We start from the raw sequence: 16,485 nt of genomic DNA on the forward strand, positions 1-16,485 counted from the left end.
ATTGTATTTGGAATTCGAAATCGAGCATTCAACAAGTACAAAGGCATTATTAGTTCGTTCAAACACCACATATAGTCAGTCCTATGTTTAAGGACGGTCAGAGACAGATCGTACCTAACTATCGGCCTGCCAGTCTAACCAGCATAGTCGTTGAGTTACTTGAAAAGATTATTCGGGTTAATCTACTAAGTCACATAGATTCACACAATCTGTTAACTCCTGAACAACATGGGTTTCGTAACAAGCATTCATCCTTGACTAAATTACTTATTGCGAGAGAAGGTTGGACAGAAGCCTTAGATAACGTTCTGTCTGTCAATGTGATATTTACAGACTTTAGAAAAGTGTTTGACAAAGTTTCACACGTAGGTCATATGCAGAAGCTCTCGAGCTTCGTAATAACAGATGTGATACAAAAAGAGAGTCGGTGGTACGCTGTCCGAATGCACGCCGGTCGAAATTGATGTACTTCAAGGCATCATCTTAGGCCCTCCACTATCCCTTCTCTACGTTAATGAATTGCCGCTAGTGCTTAAGTGGTTGGCATTGGTGTTTGCGGATGATGTCAAAATCTAGAGAACAATATGAAGTGAAACCGATAATTTTGAACTCCACGCTGACTCGGACGAATTAGTTGGATGGGATCGAGGTTGGCGCTTAGAAGTGTGCTCATGCTTATTGGACACGGTAATTGAAATCAGAAGATAGAAGCGAGGAGGATCGAAGATATATTTGATAGACTATCTATATACCGAGGATCGTCTGATCTAATCTGGCTGGCGATTGCAGGCGATTTCGAGAACAGCGTTCCCACTCATGAACTGATGCGGATGCATGACCGAGTGCCTTCAGCTAGGTGAGTCCGTTAAAACTAATGTGTCCAGCATCCAATGTCGAAAACTTATGTAGCTATTTATTTTGGGGATTTATTTACCGCTACAGGGGTTTTCTAAACTCCTTCGATGAGCGTTTAAAACGCCTAAACCTTTTCCTTTTGTCGTATCGTGGGACGCGAGGTGACATTATACTGGCATCTCGTATCTCTAACTATGAATTGGGTGTTAATGTGTATTATCTTTCTGCTCCATCCAGCACTAATAATAGCCGGGGTCCTAGCAAGGAGGTTCACAAACAGCAATTTTATAAACTTAAAATGGGGTCCCGTTTTCCTCATCGAGTTTTCAGTGGCTGAAATGCCTTATCCGAACAAGTGGTATCAGCCTCATCAGTGAACATTTCAAGAGAAGCTGAACCTCCACTGGAAGGCAATCTGTCAAGATTAACACAGGTTCACCAACCTACTAGCCTTATCACTGAAGATTGAGGAGTGAATTTTTTTATTTAAGCCACTCAAGGTCGTCAAATCAGGAAGCAATAACTTCAATTCTCAGATCGCCTGTCGTTAGTATCTCGCTGTCCGATCATGGGTGAAGTCCAGATTCTCAAAGATGTAGCTACACGCCTTAGAATAAACTCAGTAAAAGCCACTGAAGCAGCAGGATCTGGGTAACATTCACATCTCAGTCATTGTGTCTTAGACATCCTACTTCATGTTCATCACTGGCTGAAATAATGTCTGTACTTTTCCTGAAGGAAATGCGCTACAACCCAGAATCACCTAAAAATCCATCAAATGATAGATTTGTATTATCTAAAGTAGGCAACTTTTTCTAGGAGATTCACTGTAGGGCCATGCCGCTCCAATACTTTACGCAGCATGGGCTCAGGTCGGGTTGTTCCCTGAGTCAGAATTGCTTAATCTACGCAAGATAGATTCAGACTTAGAAGGTCATCCCACTCCGGTAAGAATTTTAATACCTGACGCTTGTAGCGCCTGTCTTTTGTTGATGTTTCAACTGGTTCTCTTGGTCAAGGTGTCAGCAATGCTGCTGGGATGGCGTACGTCGGGAAATATATTGACAAAGCAAGTTATAGGGTATACTGCGTGGTTGGAGATGGGGAATCTGCTGAAGGGAGTGTTTGGGAAGCAATAGCCTTCTCATCATATTACAAACTGGATAATCTTGTTATAATATTTGATGTTAATCGCCTTGGACAAAGTCAGCCGACACAACTGCAGCACCATTTAGAAACTTATCGACTAAGAACTGAAGCATTTGGGTATGATTATAAACGTCCCGTTAAAGTTTTTCTCTGTTCATTTTTTAATATCTTTTTTTTGGTATTGTTAAAATCCCATATACTTAGTAAGTAGGTAACGTACCTGTTACTTGCGAATAATATGTTGAATTAGGTGTTTAGTGTCCTAAGGATTAGGTACAATAATATTGTCCTAGAGGATGTGAAAAAGTATAATTTTGAATGGTAAGAAATCCCATCGTGCTTGGTGTAACAGCGGATTCAGAACTAGGTCACTCAGTTTTTTCTGATCATCTTTGGGTTACAGTTTAGCCGTGTTATATACATCATATCAGTTCTGCATGTTATTGCTATGCGACTCTAGTTACTAGAAAAGTATGTCTAAACATCTCAGTTCGTTTGCCGATTCCATGTTAAGTAATAAAATTTCCAAGCACTAACTTCAATTTATACAACATTGCCCTTAAAATGACTTCGTATGTATCCAATGTTTATCCAGCACTAATAAGCCTTTCGAGTTCCGGCATATTGCCAGAATTCCCAAACATTATCTGGATAGAGGTTAGTTATATTGTCTAAACAAAATACAAATGTGTAACCACTTTGCCAATAGAGGTAGGCAATAAATGCCTGAAAAAATGTCACAGTTGTATAAACAATTACTTTCGCGTTTCAAATGAAATTATTCCGCTTTTGTGATACAATATTGAAAAAATATTTTTATCAACACCACTACGTGAAGAGTGGACTATCATGCAATAGTCAATCTGAATACATTCATCATTATTTTAAAATGCAACGCCCTTCTATGCTTTTAATTGTAAAATCGCTCGAAAAACTACTGTAGAAGTACAAAGAATTTCGACTAAACTGTCCTCAACCAACGTAAACCATACTACAGTAAATACATCTCAAGTAAACATCAATACGTCAAATTTATGTAAAAGCCATGCTTGTAAGCAAAGAGTGTCATACAGTAAACTTAAACTAAAATGTTTTCAATGTTATCCAAACTGATGATGAGAACTAACTTTAGATCGACCCGATCGCCACATTCTAGATGTCAGCGATAATACTAACCGGTTCCCTAGAACGAAATATGTGGTACAGGGTTCATGCCCGAGTTACTAATCGGAAGTTGAACGCCTCAGCCACTCTACAAGAGGAGCAAAAGCTATTTGGATGTAACATATGTGACTCATATCATTATCACTCAGAACGAGCGATGTTGTCTGGCGTAAGAATAGGTTGCAGGAAAGTTAGCTGTCAACAAAAATATGGCATCCGTCCATAAAGTCATTGACAGTTGAACTGGGCCTCATTAACATCCGTAGATTATTTGGTGGGGGTCCGCATTGTTATCGTAACTAGTGGTTCGAGACTGAATGACATGGCTTAAAATCGTTTCCAGTGGCGCAAGTGCATCCACCCTGCCCTCCCCTGATCCTATGCTTCTGACTTCCGCATCATTTTCCTTGTTTATTTTTGGCTTATTTATATTTCCTTGAACTATACCTTCGATGCCTAATCTTTTTTTATCTTTTCTACCACTGGTGCTGTTGCTACCTCCACTACTCTGGAATTCGGCCTAATAATTCCATCTCTTTCCCAATGGAGTGGCAACTTGAACCGATGTTTTTATGTACCCAGGTTCTACCTTGCTACTAAATGACCAACTGAAATTTCATTTTCTCTAACTAAACCAGACATATTTCTTACCCTAAAATTCATTATACTGATTGTGGCAACAAATCTTATGGTAATCTGTGTTAAAACGGATCTGATTTTGACATTCCTTGTTACCCGAAGTAACTCACTCAATCCAGAATGACCTTAACGTATAATGTGACTCATTTTCTAAGTACAGGTTTAACTACTCTGCTTGAAGCCAAACTTTTAGTAGGAACTAATGATAGTACTCAGCCGCTCAAAGGGAAGTAGGTGAAACAGGGTTAAAACCTGAAATTTAACATTTATAAACCACAGTTGAAATTAAAGTAGCCTAGTGAGTAATTACTGGCGAGTCCTTTTAGTCAGTCAGCCACAACGTAGGACCAGGCACATATATGCATCGGTCCAAGTTGCCATACCTCATTAACACAAGATGGACACCGGATTCATATAAGTGGTTAATTCAGAGGTGGTAATATATAAAAGAAAGATTGCAATAAGGCGAGTCCTTTTAGCCAAACAATCATTAATGTTCATAAGAAATATCATTGCAAATACATTAGTGAATATAACTATTTTTGCTGCTGAATTCCTAGTTATAGATATATGAGTAACTTCATGTTTTCCTCCCCGTCATCTCTAATATTTAGAGAAAGCAACTTCAATGTATAGTCAAACCATACTGCTTACTGGGCTTATAACTTATTTTAACCAATAAATCTTAATCAACAGTATGTATAGTAAATAAACTTCGCTCTTGTGGTTAGATTGCTTACCATAAAAGTGTGGCGCGTATATATTGGCGCTGTCTTGTACCAATATTTATGTGTTCAAATGAATAAATAAATAAATTCGGTGTTTTTATCTCGTATGTTTAGTTATTGTATATAGTTTCATACTGTGGTGGGTAAATTTCATTAACATTTTTATGTTCGAAAGAGTTTATATATTTTGTCATAATTATTAAAGGGAAAGTATTTTTTAATGATCACTTTAGGTGTCATTCTATAGTGGTAGATGGTCATAACATTGAGGAGTTACTTGAAGCATTTTCATGTGCTCGTACGGTCAAAAATAAACCTGTTGCTTTAATTTGTAAAACGTACAAAGGTCATGATTTCCCTGGTATTGCTGATCAGGAGAATTGGCATGGTAAACCTCTTGGAAGTAAGGCGAAGGAAGTACTGGATTACCTCAATGCTCAAATAAGCAACACTTCAGTTGGCAGATATCCTCTACCTTCAAAACCGCTGGATGATTGCAGTGAACTAAAATTAATGGGTACTATCAAGCTCCCGTCCGCCCCACAATATAAAATAGGAGATATGGTAATTTATCAATATGCTTTATATATATATATATATATATATATATATATATATATATATATATATATATATAAAGTTTTACTTGGTTGTGTGTTTACTGCATAGTTCAGTTTTCTCAAATCATTTACAATGGTAAATTATTTTGTGGAGGTATTTCTTTCCATATGTATCCGCCTCATGTTTACTTACCATTAGGTGGCTACTCGACTCGCCTATGGCACAGCTCTCTCTCGTATTGGTCAAACTTGTGACCGAGTTATTGGTCTCGATGGTGATACTAAGAATTCAACTTTTAGTATTAAACTTAGAGATGTTAAACCAGATCAATTTGTCGAGTGTTTCATCGCAGAGCAAAACTTAGTTGGTGTGGCTATTGGTTGCGCTGCACGTGGGCGAACCATTCCATTTGTCAGTACTTTTGCCGCCTTTCTCACTCGGTCTTTCGACCAAATACGCATGGGTGCAATTTCTCAGACCAACTGTAATTTCTCTGGTTCACATGTCGGAGTCAGCATTGGTGAGTTCAATGTATAAAATGGTTATATATTAAAATATCAAAGTTCGTTTGGTAATATCACTCCTTTTCAGTTGCTTCATAATTGTACACTGTATTTATGTGTGGGCTGCGACACTATGCAGGCACCGAAACCGAAGTTTGTGGCTTTTTTTCGGAAAGAGTTCAAGCTGTTGACCTAAGGGTTTGATCGACTTGAGATGTAGTATCATGGAAAGCGGTTACTGGAATGGGTTTGCACTCAATTTATCCCCTGGTCTTTGAGACCATTCCTACCATCGGTCTAAAATCATAATTCTCCAAGTACCCTAGTGGCTTATTGGTAAAAGCGTTTAACTTCCCTCTCCACCTTTTTGTACTCACTTAATTAACATCCTTCGCTCTCACACATAGAATGTGATTCATATATAAGTACCCAGTGAGTTAGTTTTTCCTAGCTTTCTTATCTGCCTGTCTGGTTAGAGCATACGGTATCCGCTTTTCATCACGCTTCTGTATGAACACCTATCAAGTGAAGGTAATCATTGGGACGGCACCGATGACGAAGTCTTTGATTTTACCGTTTTGAGACGCCAACTTAGGTGACTTGATCATATTTTATGAATGTCATCCCAGAGACTCCCACAATTTGCCATTTCAAAGACTTCGTGGATAAGGAAAGACATAGTGGGTTTATGAAAGTACTGTAATATAAAAGATTGCTTTATAAGTCTGAAACCTGTTGGCTCATCTCGGTTCCCTCGCTAGGGTCCTAGTGATGGCGCAGCTCAGTGACTTGTGATATCAAATGTGGTTCAGAGTAGATGCCACTGGCCATCCTACTGTAGTTTTCTATCATATTTACCTTAAAAGTGAGGTGGTCTTATTAAACTGAAAGGAATCTTGTCCGTATTATTCAGTAAAGTATTTTTAAAAATTTATTTTCTTGTTTTTATTGTAATTCGGTGGCTTTTTATCTGACTCTACTAGGATCGTATGATATTATTGATGAGATTATCGATGAAGGAAGCTGCGTTGAGCTCGTTCGTCGAAAGTATGGAGTGCAGACGGTTCTTGACTGACGTAGTTTGCTGTGTTAGGTTTGTCGTTGGGCTCGTCACTTTTTGTGACCCTTTATCTGACTCCAGTTGGATCATATGAATGATTGTTATCGAATTTTTGATGAGGTTTTCGTTCGACTCACTACCTTAGTGTTCCAATATCTGACTCCAGTTAGATCATATGATGATTGTTATTAAAATATACATACCGCCAACTCTCGTATATAATCATCGACTTAAATCGCGTTGGTAAATAACAGAATTAAATAAGTCAAATACGAGAATTAACTTCGAATATATATATTCCACACAATCGTTGGTCTTGACAGATAATCAGAGAAAGCATGTGAGCCAACTCCATTTAACCAAGCGTGACAATAGGTAACAGACACATGATGAATAAGGTAAGTAATTAACACACATAAAACCACAAAAAAGTCAGGGTTAATAAGCGAATAAGTAATAGGGTAAAAAGTAGATTAGTCTGTCCTGCAGCTAGAATAACGTATATGGGCTGGACATATTAGCAGCCCCTACAGTACTGCTTTTCCCTCCCTACCAATCTATTTGCGTGGCACTTTTGTAGGTGCCCCTCCATCTACATACGTGCTAGCTTCTACGTTGCTTATGTCTGGTTGACCGTTGCATCAGGATATGCGCTTTAAATAAATAAGTAGACAGGGAACAATAATAAACGTCATCCAATTTCAACATTCAAGTAAATAAATCAACAAGTAATGTCTGTCTTCAGTATTTAAATTAATGATAACTTCAATAAAACGTTTATTTCTGGTGATAAATGTTATACTATTAGTAATATAACTCTCTCAAAGTATTAAAATGAAGTTCAGTTTACTTGATCACAGAATCTCTGAGTAAAGGCTTACGAAACTTTTGATTTTGTAAGACGCTTTAATCATAGCATGTCAAACTTACAAACCCTCAGTGTAAACCTTTGTAAGTGAATAAAATACATCTTCTTGATCATCTTTTTCTCTAAAGGATTACTTGCATTTTATATAGTCATCGAATATACAGTGCTAATTTTAGTTGAGGTAGTAGATGAACATTGTGAGTCAGCTGGTAAAAGTTGAAATCTGCATGGATTAGGATGATCAGTGTATTATGTGCGTCTAACTGCCGTTTATCTCAAACGTACCGTACTAGTGTCGGATTAGTTTAATGAAACACTTAAAGTAACAAAAGCAATACACTGAGTTAGCTTACTGTTATGTTCCGACGAGAATAATGAATGGTAACTGTTGGGATCTATTTATGGACTAATACTACGCATATATCTTTATTGTACAATTAAATAACTAAACTAGGTATATTCATATTCTTATTATAAGCTTTATTTTGACCTACAGACGATTATTAGACGATTTGCCATTCTTCAGTTATGCCCAGTTTATTAATTAAAGTTTCCCACAATCACAGCCACTTTCGGCTAGATCTTGTACAAATTTTATGATGTGATGTGGTCTGTTTGGTTTGTATATAAACCCGATATGTTTGAAATATATGGTTCATATCGCGGAGGCTGAGATTGGTGTTCTGGACTCAACAGGCGGGAAGAAGGACTGATAAGGACTCTAGACTGCTGGTACGGGTTTTATGCGTCATCGGTTCAGTCGATAAGCCACTGTTCTCTATTTGGCAGTATTATTACGTTGTATATTAATAGGGCACAATGTCACAAGTTATAACACTTATTAAGAGCCTCTCCTTTTCTAAACTATATAATCAGGTTCAAGCTTTGTAAATAACTTCCTCGAGGGGCTATATTCAATAATTCTAAACTTTTATTGATGTGGCTGAAAATCAGATTTAGGATTTTGATACTTAAGGTAAATGGTGATTGGATTTGGTCAACATTCATATCTTTACCACATTAATTAACAAAAGTTTACGAAACCGGCTTGTGCTGCTTACCTATCCCAATTCACGACAATATCAATACATGCCATTCAAAGCTTATTTCGTATATCACTTTTTGGATACATTTTATTTTATGCTGTGTGGCAGTTATTTCAATGGGTCGGGGTTATCTCCTTTTTCATCTGTTTACTATTTGTAATGTTTTTTTCTGAAACAGGTGAAGATGGACCAAGTCAAATGGCTTTAGAAGATATGGCTATGTTTCGTTCTGTCATTGGCTCCACAGTGTTTTATCCATCAGATGCTGTGTCGACCGAACGAGCTGTTGAATTGGCAGCTAACACAGTGGGGATCTGTTATATACGAACTGGACGCCCTAATCAACCTGTAATTTATTCTCCCGAGGAATGCTTTTGTATTGGTAAAGGAAAAGTAAGTGACAATCTAACCTATATTTGGTATTTTTAAATCTTACATGCTTTTTCAATCTTGCTTTACCACTTACCATAGAAAATCTAGTAATTCGTCCAGGTGTTCGTAATTGATGTCTTCACACGTTTGCATTCTTGAAGTTAGTTTTTAAACATTAAGAATAAATGCCAAAAATATCACTATTATTAATGTTGTAGACAAAAGAGAATTAATCAACTCGATTTGGCGATACATTTATCTTCACGTTTTTAAACCACATTCACTGTACGAAATTTACCTGGCGCCAACATGCAATAAAATGTACAAAATTCTCATAAAACTATTAAAATGTATAAATATTTACCTCTACAAGGCCAGTCACACTACTTTTGTTATTCATTCCATCATTATTCTATCCATTAAGTCTAAAGCGCACAAATCACTAAATATATATTTCCATAAAATCAGAAACTGATAATATTATAACCTATTCTATGTAATTAGAACAAATCTCTCAATGTTTTTATAGTGCTTTGCTTTAGACTTTATAGTATGATAGTTGTATAGATTGTTATCAAAAACCAGATAAATGTACATAAATGTACAAGCTTACAATTGTTTATGGCTATCTTTCACTTCAATAGGTTGTTCGCACTGCAGGACCTACTGGTGACCATTTAACTGTAGTTGGTGGTGGTATTACAGTAACTGAAGCCTTAAAAGCAGCCAATATTCTTGCAACTGAAGATATTAATATTCGTGTAATTGATCCATTCACTATTAAGCCAATAGATGCAGAATTACTCGCAAAGGCTGTCAAAGAAACATGTAACAAAGTACTGACAGTAGAAGACCATGCACCCGAAGGTAAGTAGTGATTAAATTAGCGAAATATGAAATTTCTATCAAAATTTTGTTTTACGCATAGCTCCGTTAAACTGTTAGGTCACTTGTATAGTTGTAGTATAACTGTTCCGAACCTCCCAATCGATTTTGGCTAACCAACAATTGAAGAGATCAACATGACCATCAGACAAATCAAAAGCAACAGAGCAGAGGACCAGACAACATTGCAGCAGAGGTACTGAAAGCAGACGTAGCGGTAACTGCAAAGATACTCCACATTTTCTTCAATAAGATTTGGGATGAGGAACAAGTCCCAAAAGACTGGAAAGAAGGACTTCTGGTCAAAATACCGAAGAAAGGCGATCTCAGCAACTGTGATAACTACGGGGGCATCACTCTTCTCTGAATACCAGGAAAAGTCTTCAACAGGGTATTGTTAAACAGAATGAAGGACTGCGTAGATGCCCAACCTCGAGACCAACAGGCAGGATTCCGTAAGGATAGATCATGTACAGACCAAAACGCAACACTACGGATCATTATGGAACAACCAATTGAATGGAATTCATCACTCTACATCAACTTCATTGGCTACAAGAAAGCATTTGACAGTCAGTCAGTCAGTAACAACGTAGAACTTCGTACGTACGTACATCAGTTCGAGTTACCACACCACATTAGCACAGAGATGCACTTGTCGATTCAAATCCCGTAGTGGTAGAGGTAATAAGAGTATAAGCAGTAATCGGGAAGATTAGGGTTTGGAGATGTTATTTAAAGAGTATAATCCAGTGAAATAAATTTGGAAAGAGGAAAAAAGGGACATGAAGAATTCAGAAGATTAGAATTTGGGAGAACACAGAGAGTGGATGCACCTGCGCCATTGCAAACGATTTTGAGCCATGTCATTCAGGGTCTCTAACCATCGGTTGCTATCATCTCGCGGTCCCCAACCAGGTAGTCTACACCTACCAACATGACTCAGTTCACTTGTCAGTGACTTCATGGACTTGTGCCATGTTTTGGTTTGGCCGCCCCTAGCTTTCTTCCAACCTACTCCTATACCACTGAACATAGCACGTCGAGGCAGTCGGTCGTTGGGCATACGTAACACGTGTCCCAACCATCTCAACTGATGAAGTTTCACTACTTCATCAATTGATTTGCCATCCTTACCTAGTACCCGTTTCCTAACAACTGTGTTACTTACTCGATGGTCCCATGATATACGAGCAATGTTTCGAAGACACCTATGATCGAATACTAGTAACCTACGAATATCCTCTACTCTTACCGGCCATGTTTCACTGCCATAAAGTAGGACGGGACGAACTGCTGCGCAGTAAACACGTCCTTTGGTTGATAGACGGATATCTCGCCTACGCCATAAATGACGCAAGTTGGCAAAAGCTAGTCGAGCCTTCTGTATCCGTGCTGAGATTTCGTCACACACCAGACCACAAGGGCTGATGAGACTTCCAAGATAAGTGAAGCGGTCGACACACTCAACTACTTCACTCCCTATCACTAGTTCGGGTGTCGATGTAACCCAATCCTGAAGCAACATTTTGCATTTCGAGGGAGAGAATCGCATCCCGAACATGCTTGCATTGTTGCTTAGAGTGGTCAGAAGACTCTGCATTTTGTCAGCGTCTTCACCAAATAAAACTATGTCATCTGCATATTCTAAGTCAACAAGTGAACCTCCTGGTAGAAGTTCAACCCCTGTAAATTTAGATGAGGAGAGTGTTATCTCTAAAAGTACGTCAATGACAAAGTTGAACAAGAAAGCATTTGACAGCGTGGACAGGTCAACACTATGGAAGCTTCTTCAACACTTATGGCGTGGCTTAGAAGATAGTCAATATCATACAGAATTCCTATGATGGATTACACTGCAAAATCGTGCATGGAGGACAGCTCACAGAGTCGTTCGAAGTAAAGACCGGTGTCAGGCAAGGTTGCTTACTCTCACCCTTCTTCTTTCTCCTGGTGATCGACTGGACCATGAAGACGTCAACATCTAAAGGGAAACACGGGATACAGTGGACAACCTAGACTTCGCAGATGATGATCCAATCACAATTGACGGAGAAGATTTGGAAGATGTAGAAACCTTTCTATATGTGGGCAGCATCACTGATGAACACGGTGGGTCTGATGCAGATGTGAAGGCGTGGATCGGCAAAGTAAGAGCAGCACATTTACAACTGAAGAATATCTGGAACTCGAAACAAGTGTCAACCAACACCAAAGTCAGGATTTTCAATACAAATGTCAAGACAGTTCTACTGTATGGGGCGGAAACCTGGAGAACTAAGAAAGCCATCATCTAGAAGATACAAGTGTTTGTTAACAGATTTCTACGCAAAATACTTTGGATCCGTTGGCCAGATACTATCAGCAACATCCTATTGTGAGAGCGGACATACCAAATCCCAGCGGAGAAAGAAATCAGGAAGAGGCGCTGGAAGTGGATAGGACACATACATATTGAAGAAAGCACCCAACTGCATCACAAGACAAGCCCTCACATGGGATCCTCATGGTCAAAGGAAAAGAGGAAGACCAAAGAACACATTACTCAGAGAAATGGATAGACATGGGAAGAATGAACAACAATTGGATCAAACTAGAAAAGAAGGCCCAGGACAGAGTGTTGGAGTATGCTGGTCAGCGGTCTATGCTCTATTGGGAGTAACAGGCGTAAGTAAGTATAACTATTCACAGACGTTTATGTAAATGGTCGTTATCTGTTAGGCATTGTGAATTGTACTGTATGCTTCAAGTTGTTTACTAAATACTTCATTCACCAATTCGGTTTTATTAGATTTACTTTTCCCTAAAAGTTGATACATTCTTAACAGTTTCACTCTGTAAATCTCATAGATCATAGTGTCCGGTATTTCTCCAGAACATTTCGGTTGAGGTTTCTGTTTTGGTATTTGATTTTTTGTGTATTTCTTAAAAAATAGCCTTTATTTCACAGCTAGTCATAAAGTTATTACTTTACAGGGGTACTTGTTGCTTATTAACTTGCAAGATTTTCCAATCATATATATTTTTCATAGTAACTTTATTCATGTTTGAAACCTCAAAATTTGGCGTTATTGTTAAAAAGATTAAAACATTTTTTGAGGACATATTGTCTCCTGATCAGTAATTCTCTAATACATCTAGTCATACAATTCAAAGCTGTTTAACTGTGCAATGCAATCGCTTTGGAAGCTTCGAAGTAGAAGCCTAAAATATTTTAGCAAGGTTGTCCACGGCGTAGGGTGTATGCGTATTGGTTCAGAAGCACATGTAACTAGTCTGAATTAAAAATTTCCCATTACTTCCATATCTTCATATATCTCGTAGTTCTCCTGACCGTTCGAAGTCGCACATTATTGTTATACTACTTTTTTTAATGTTACCCTAGATAATGCCGTCAAAAGTTTCTACATAGGCTCTTATTTTTTCTTGTTCATTAAATAAAACTACTTATATTTAAATTTGATTTGCTTCGTTATTTAGTGATTTAGCTGACTATTATTCGTTATATCTGTTGCTTTATCCATTTTCTTTACTGTTTGTCTTCTTTGTGATATTTATTTACAGGAGGTATAGGAGATGCAGTTAGTGCAGCTCTCTCACAGTGTGGCGTAGATCATACTGTTCAGAGATTAGCTATCAGAGAAGTGCCGCGTTCTGGGAAACCAAAAGAATTACTAGCCAAATATGGTGTAGATGCAAATGCTATTGTTCGTGCTGTAAAAGCATTACTTGGCAAATGATAAATGCTGCATGGTGTTATCTTCCGTTTCAATAATTATTGTGATTCAATATTAGGTCAATGTTAATTAATTCAATTTTAATTACAAAATTCTAATCAATAATTTTTCACTTCATAACGACTAATATTATTATTGCACTTTCAGTACACATTTGTTGTACCATATGGATTTTTGAATTATTCTATTTGTTGTCTGGTTAGTTTTCTAATCATTAGACTTTATTTTCTAGTAATAAAAAAATTTTTTTCTGAACTTTTTGAATCCTTTTTTACTTGATATATGCTAATTAAAATAATTAAGATTTCAGTCGTAGTAAAAATAAAACCTTAGATCAGTTTTTAATTAGAATGTATAAAACGAATTCTGTAGAATATTAAAGTCAGCAATTCAACTTGTTTAAATATTCCAACAAAATTCATATTGACTCATGGCACACACACTTTGTTCCCGGGAAACTTATTCAAAACAATTGAATTCCAAGGTTTACTCAGGATTTCCCATCTTGTCATTAGGTGTTGTGACACTATGAAATCTATTATTGCTCACAGGTTTGTCCAGCCTCTCTAGTGATTGCGCAACATATGATATTGAGACTGAATTCCTCTTCAGGTCTTTTAATTTGAGCTGTTATTCTTGCCAAGTTAACTAAACCTATTTGTTTTTCAGATGGGTTCTATGCCTTAGTTATTAAGTAGTGTTATCGAACCGTTCTGACTTTTGTCTGTCCAGTCTGGTCTACAGGAGAAATTTTAAAACTGTCAGCTATATGAATAAACAATCCTATTATTTTTAACCTTTAAATATTTGTGTATTTCACAGCCTTCGTTTGTACTGGATATTTGTCTTTAGAGTTTCTTGTGGCTAACTTGTTGTACATTGGAGTCGAAAACAGTATTTCCCATTTGCTGTACATACACGTTTCTGTGAATAAGGAAATCTCCGTATAATTAAGCAATAAGTTGTTTTCTACCCATTGAGATTCTTATCTGATTGTCGATTACTGTGTTTCAGTTCTTAATTCATTATACTAGTATGTAAACCGTTCAACAATTTTAAAATATAGCCTCGGAAAAATGTACGTCTAACGATAAATTTTAGCATGGTCTTAAAATATTACTTTAGTGCCTTTCAGCATTATTACTCAAACTATAACCTTAGAAATATCTATTCTTGACATACTTTAAGTGGATTTATTCTTGCAAGAGTTATCTAAGGGTTAAAAATATTTGTAGTACAAAATAAGACCGTACCTAAATCATTGTGTAAGGATATATATTCTCAACTTATTAACCAACACATTAGACGTTCTATTCAATCTTATGAACAAACGCAGTGTGTTAGCTTGTATTATTTATTTCTGAAAGACAAACATGGGCTCCCGACTACTGCGTTGAAATCTCCGTACTGATAGACCGAATGATTTATATCAGCAACACACTAACTGGTTACTGATCATTGAGGATTCGGATTCCACTGACCCTTTATTTGGCTATTACATTCATTATCTACATGAGACTGAAACTGTATTCAGTGTTTCGGAGTATATTTTACTAGACGTGGATGAGAATTATTCCTAAATAAAATCATATTTTTTTCATTTTCTTACAATGTTATAAACATTTTTAGGTTACACGAAACCTTGAATAATGAAAACAATAGTTCACCGTCGTAACAGTTTCAACAATTGAATATTATCATACCACTTCGTAAATTTTACGTATTTAAATTCTACTGACGATGTTAATTATATTAGTAGTCAGAATTTCAATATCAGTAATACTATATGTAAACAAACATAGATTTTGGAAATCAAGGCCAAATTGAATATGCGCCGTATGTAATATTGACGTGAAATTTATGAAAACCTTTCAATTCTGAATACAAATTGTTTGCTTTGAGGAATATATGTTTAAGTCACAAAATAAATGCTCAATTGTACTTTAATTTCTCACTAAGTATATTTACCAGCATATTTTCTTTTGACATAAATGATCTGTTTCAATATACATAAACTTAGATGAGAAAAACACCAAAATTGAATAAAGAGCAATTTAGTTTTACTTGAATGGTATTTCTTATTATTAAGTTGATGTGATGGAATGTAACATTAATTATCTTAATAATAGATATAATTGTAGACTCTAAATATTAACAAATATGTGAAACAATTAGTTCCTTGAATAATGTAATAAGAAGACGAAGATTATCAGAACTATGTGATATATTAGCTCAATGAATTCCGAAAAATCTGATCACACATATACTTGTTAAGAACATTTATATATAAAAATAAAAGGTCAACTAGAATAGAAATGGGAGATATTCAAAACAGTTTGTTCTCACCTTAAACCTACTCTGACAATATTAGCTTATTATCCAGCGTGATGAGGTTTTAAATTGTCTTTCATATTATTTTCTTTATTAAAAAATATATTTGAGTTATATATACAGTGATATTTTCAATAAATAACCAAATAGATAGGTTAACATAAAGTAAAGTTTTTTTGTGGTTTGAAGTTTTCTATGATTACTTACGCCTGTTACTCCTCGTGGAGGAGCATAGGCCGCTCACCAGCACTCTACATCCAACCCTGTCCTGGGAAATCCTTCCCGGTTGTTACTCATCTTTTTCATATGTGCTTCCATTTCTCGACGTAATGTGTTCTTTGGCCTTCCTCTTTTCCGCTTCCCTTCAGGATTCCAAGTTAGGGCTTGTCTCGTGATGCAGTTTGATGATTTGCGTAATGTATGTCCTATCCATTTCCGTCGTTTTTTCTTAATTTCCTCTTCAGGTGGAAGCTGGTTTGTTCTCTCCCACAAAAGGCTGTTGCCGATGGCATCCGGCCAATGGGTGTTGAGTATCTTGCGTAGACAACCATTTATAAATACTTGTACCTTCTTGATGGTGGTTGTTG

The 16,485-nt window shown here is 36.7% G+C and overlaps 1 protein-coding gene across 3 annotated transcripts; it reads left to right on the forward strand.

Annotated features, from left to right (window-relative positions):
* The first annotated feature begins 1,217 nt into the window (after window positions 1-1,217).
* MS3_00001994 (uncharacterized protein) lies at window positions 1,218-15,959 on the forward strand. 3 transcript variants are annotated; one of them, XM_051209547.1, is made up of 10 exons: window positions 1,218-1,506; window positions 1,539-1,656; window positions 1,689-1,802; window positions 1,832-2,121; window positions 4,769-5,099; window positions 5,295-5,616; window positions 8,752-8,966; window positions 9,590-9,812; window positions 13,395-13,765; window positions 15,197-15,959. In XM_051209547.1, the coding sequence occupies exons 1-9, from the start codon at window positions 1,424-1,426 to the stop codon at window positions 13,568-13,570; spliced, it is 1,872 nt and encodes a 623-aa protein (XP_051075002.1). In that variant the 5' UTR covers window positions 1,218-1,423; the 3' UTR covers window positions 13,571-13,765; window positions 15,197-15,959. The 3 variants fall into 3 exon arrangements, with proteins under 3 accessions (XP_051075002.1, XP_051075003.1, XP_051075004.1); XM_051209548.1 differs by lacking the exon at window positions 15,197-15,959 and having other exon boundaries at window positions 1,374-1,506; window positions 1,539-2,121; window positions 13,395-13,822; XM_051209549.1 differs by lacking the exons at window positions 1,218-1,506; window positions 1,539-1,656; window positions 15,197-15,959 and having other exon boundaries at window positions 1,694-2,121; window positions 4,769-5,616; window positions 13,395-13,822.
* The last annotated feature ends 526 nt before the right edge of the window (window positions 15,960-16,485 follow it).

Source organism: Schistosoma haematobium, chromosome 1 (genome assembly GCF_000699445.3).
Source record: "Schistosoma haematobium chromosome 1, whole genome shotgun sequence".
Classification (NCBI taxonomy): Eukaryota; Metazoa; Platyhelminthes; class Trematoda; order Strigeidida; family Schistosomatidae; genus Schistosoma; species Schistosoma haematobium.

Coding starts and splice junctions, on each gene's coding strand:
- MS3_00001994 (XM_051209547.1), top strand. CDS start 1,424: ATGGGTGAAGTCCAGATTCTCAAAGATGTAGCTACACGCCTTAGAATA. Junction 2,122..4,768: donor CTAAGAACTGAAGCATTTGG/GTATGATTATAA, acceptor TGATCACTTTAG/GTGTCATTCTATAGTGGTAG. Junction 5,100..5,294: donor AATATAAAATAGGAGATATG/GTAATTTATCAA, acceptor ACTTACCATTAG/GTGGCTACTCGACTCGCCTA.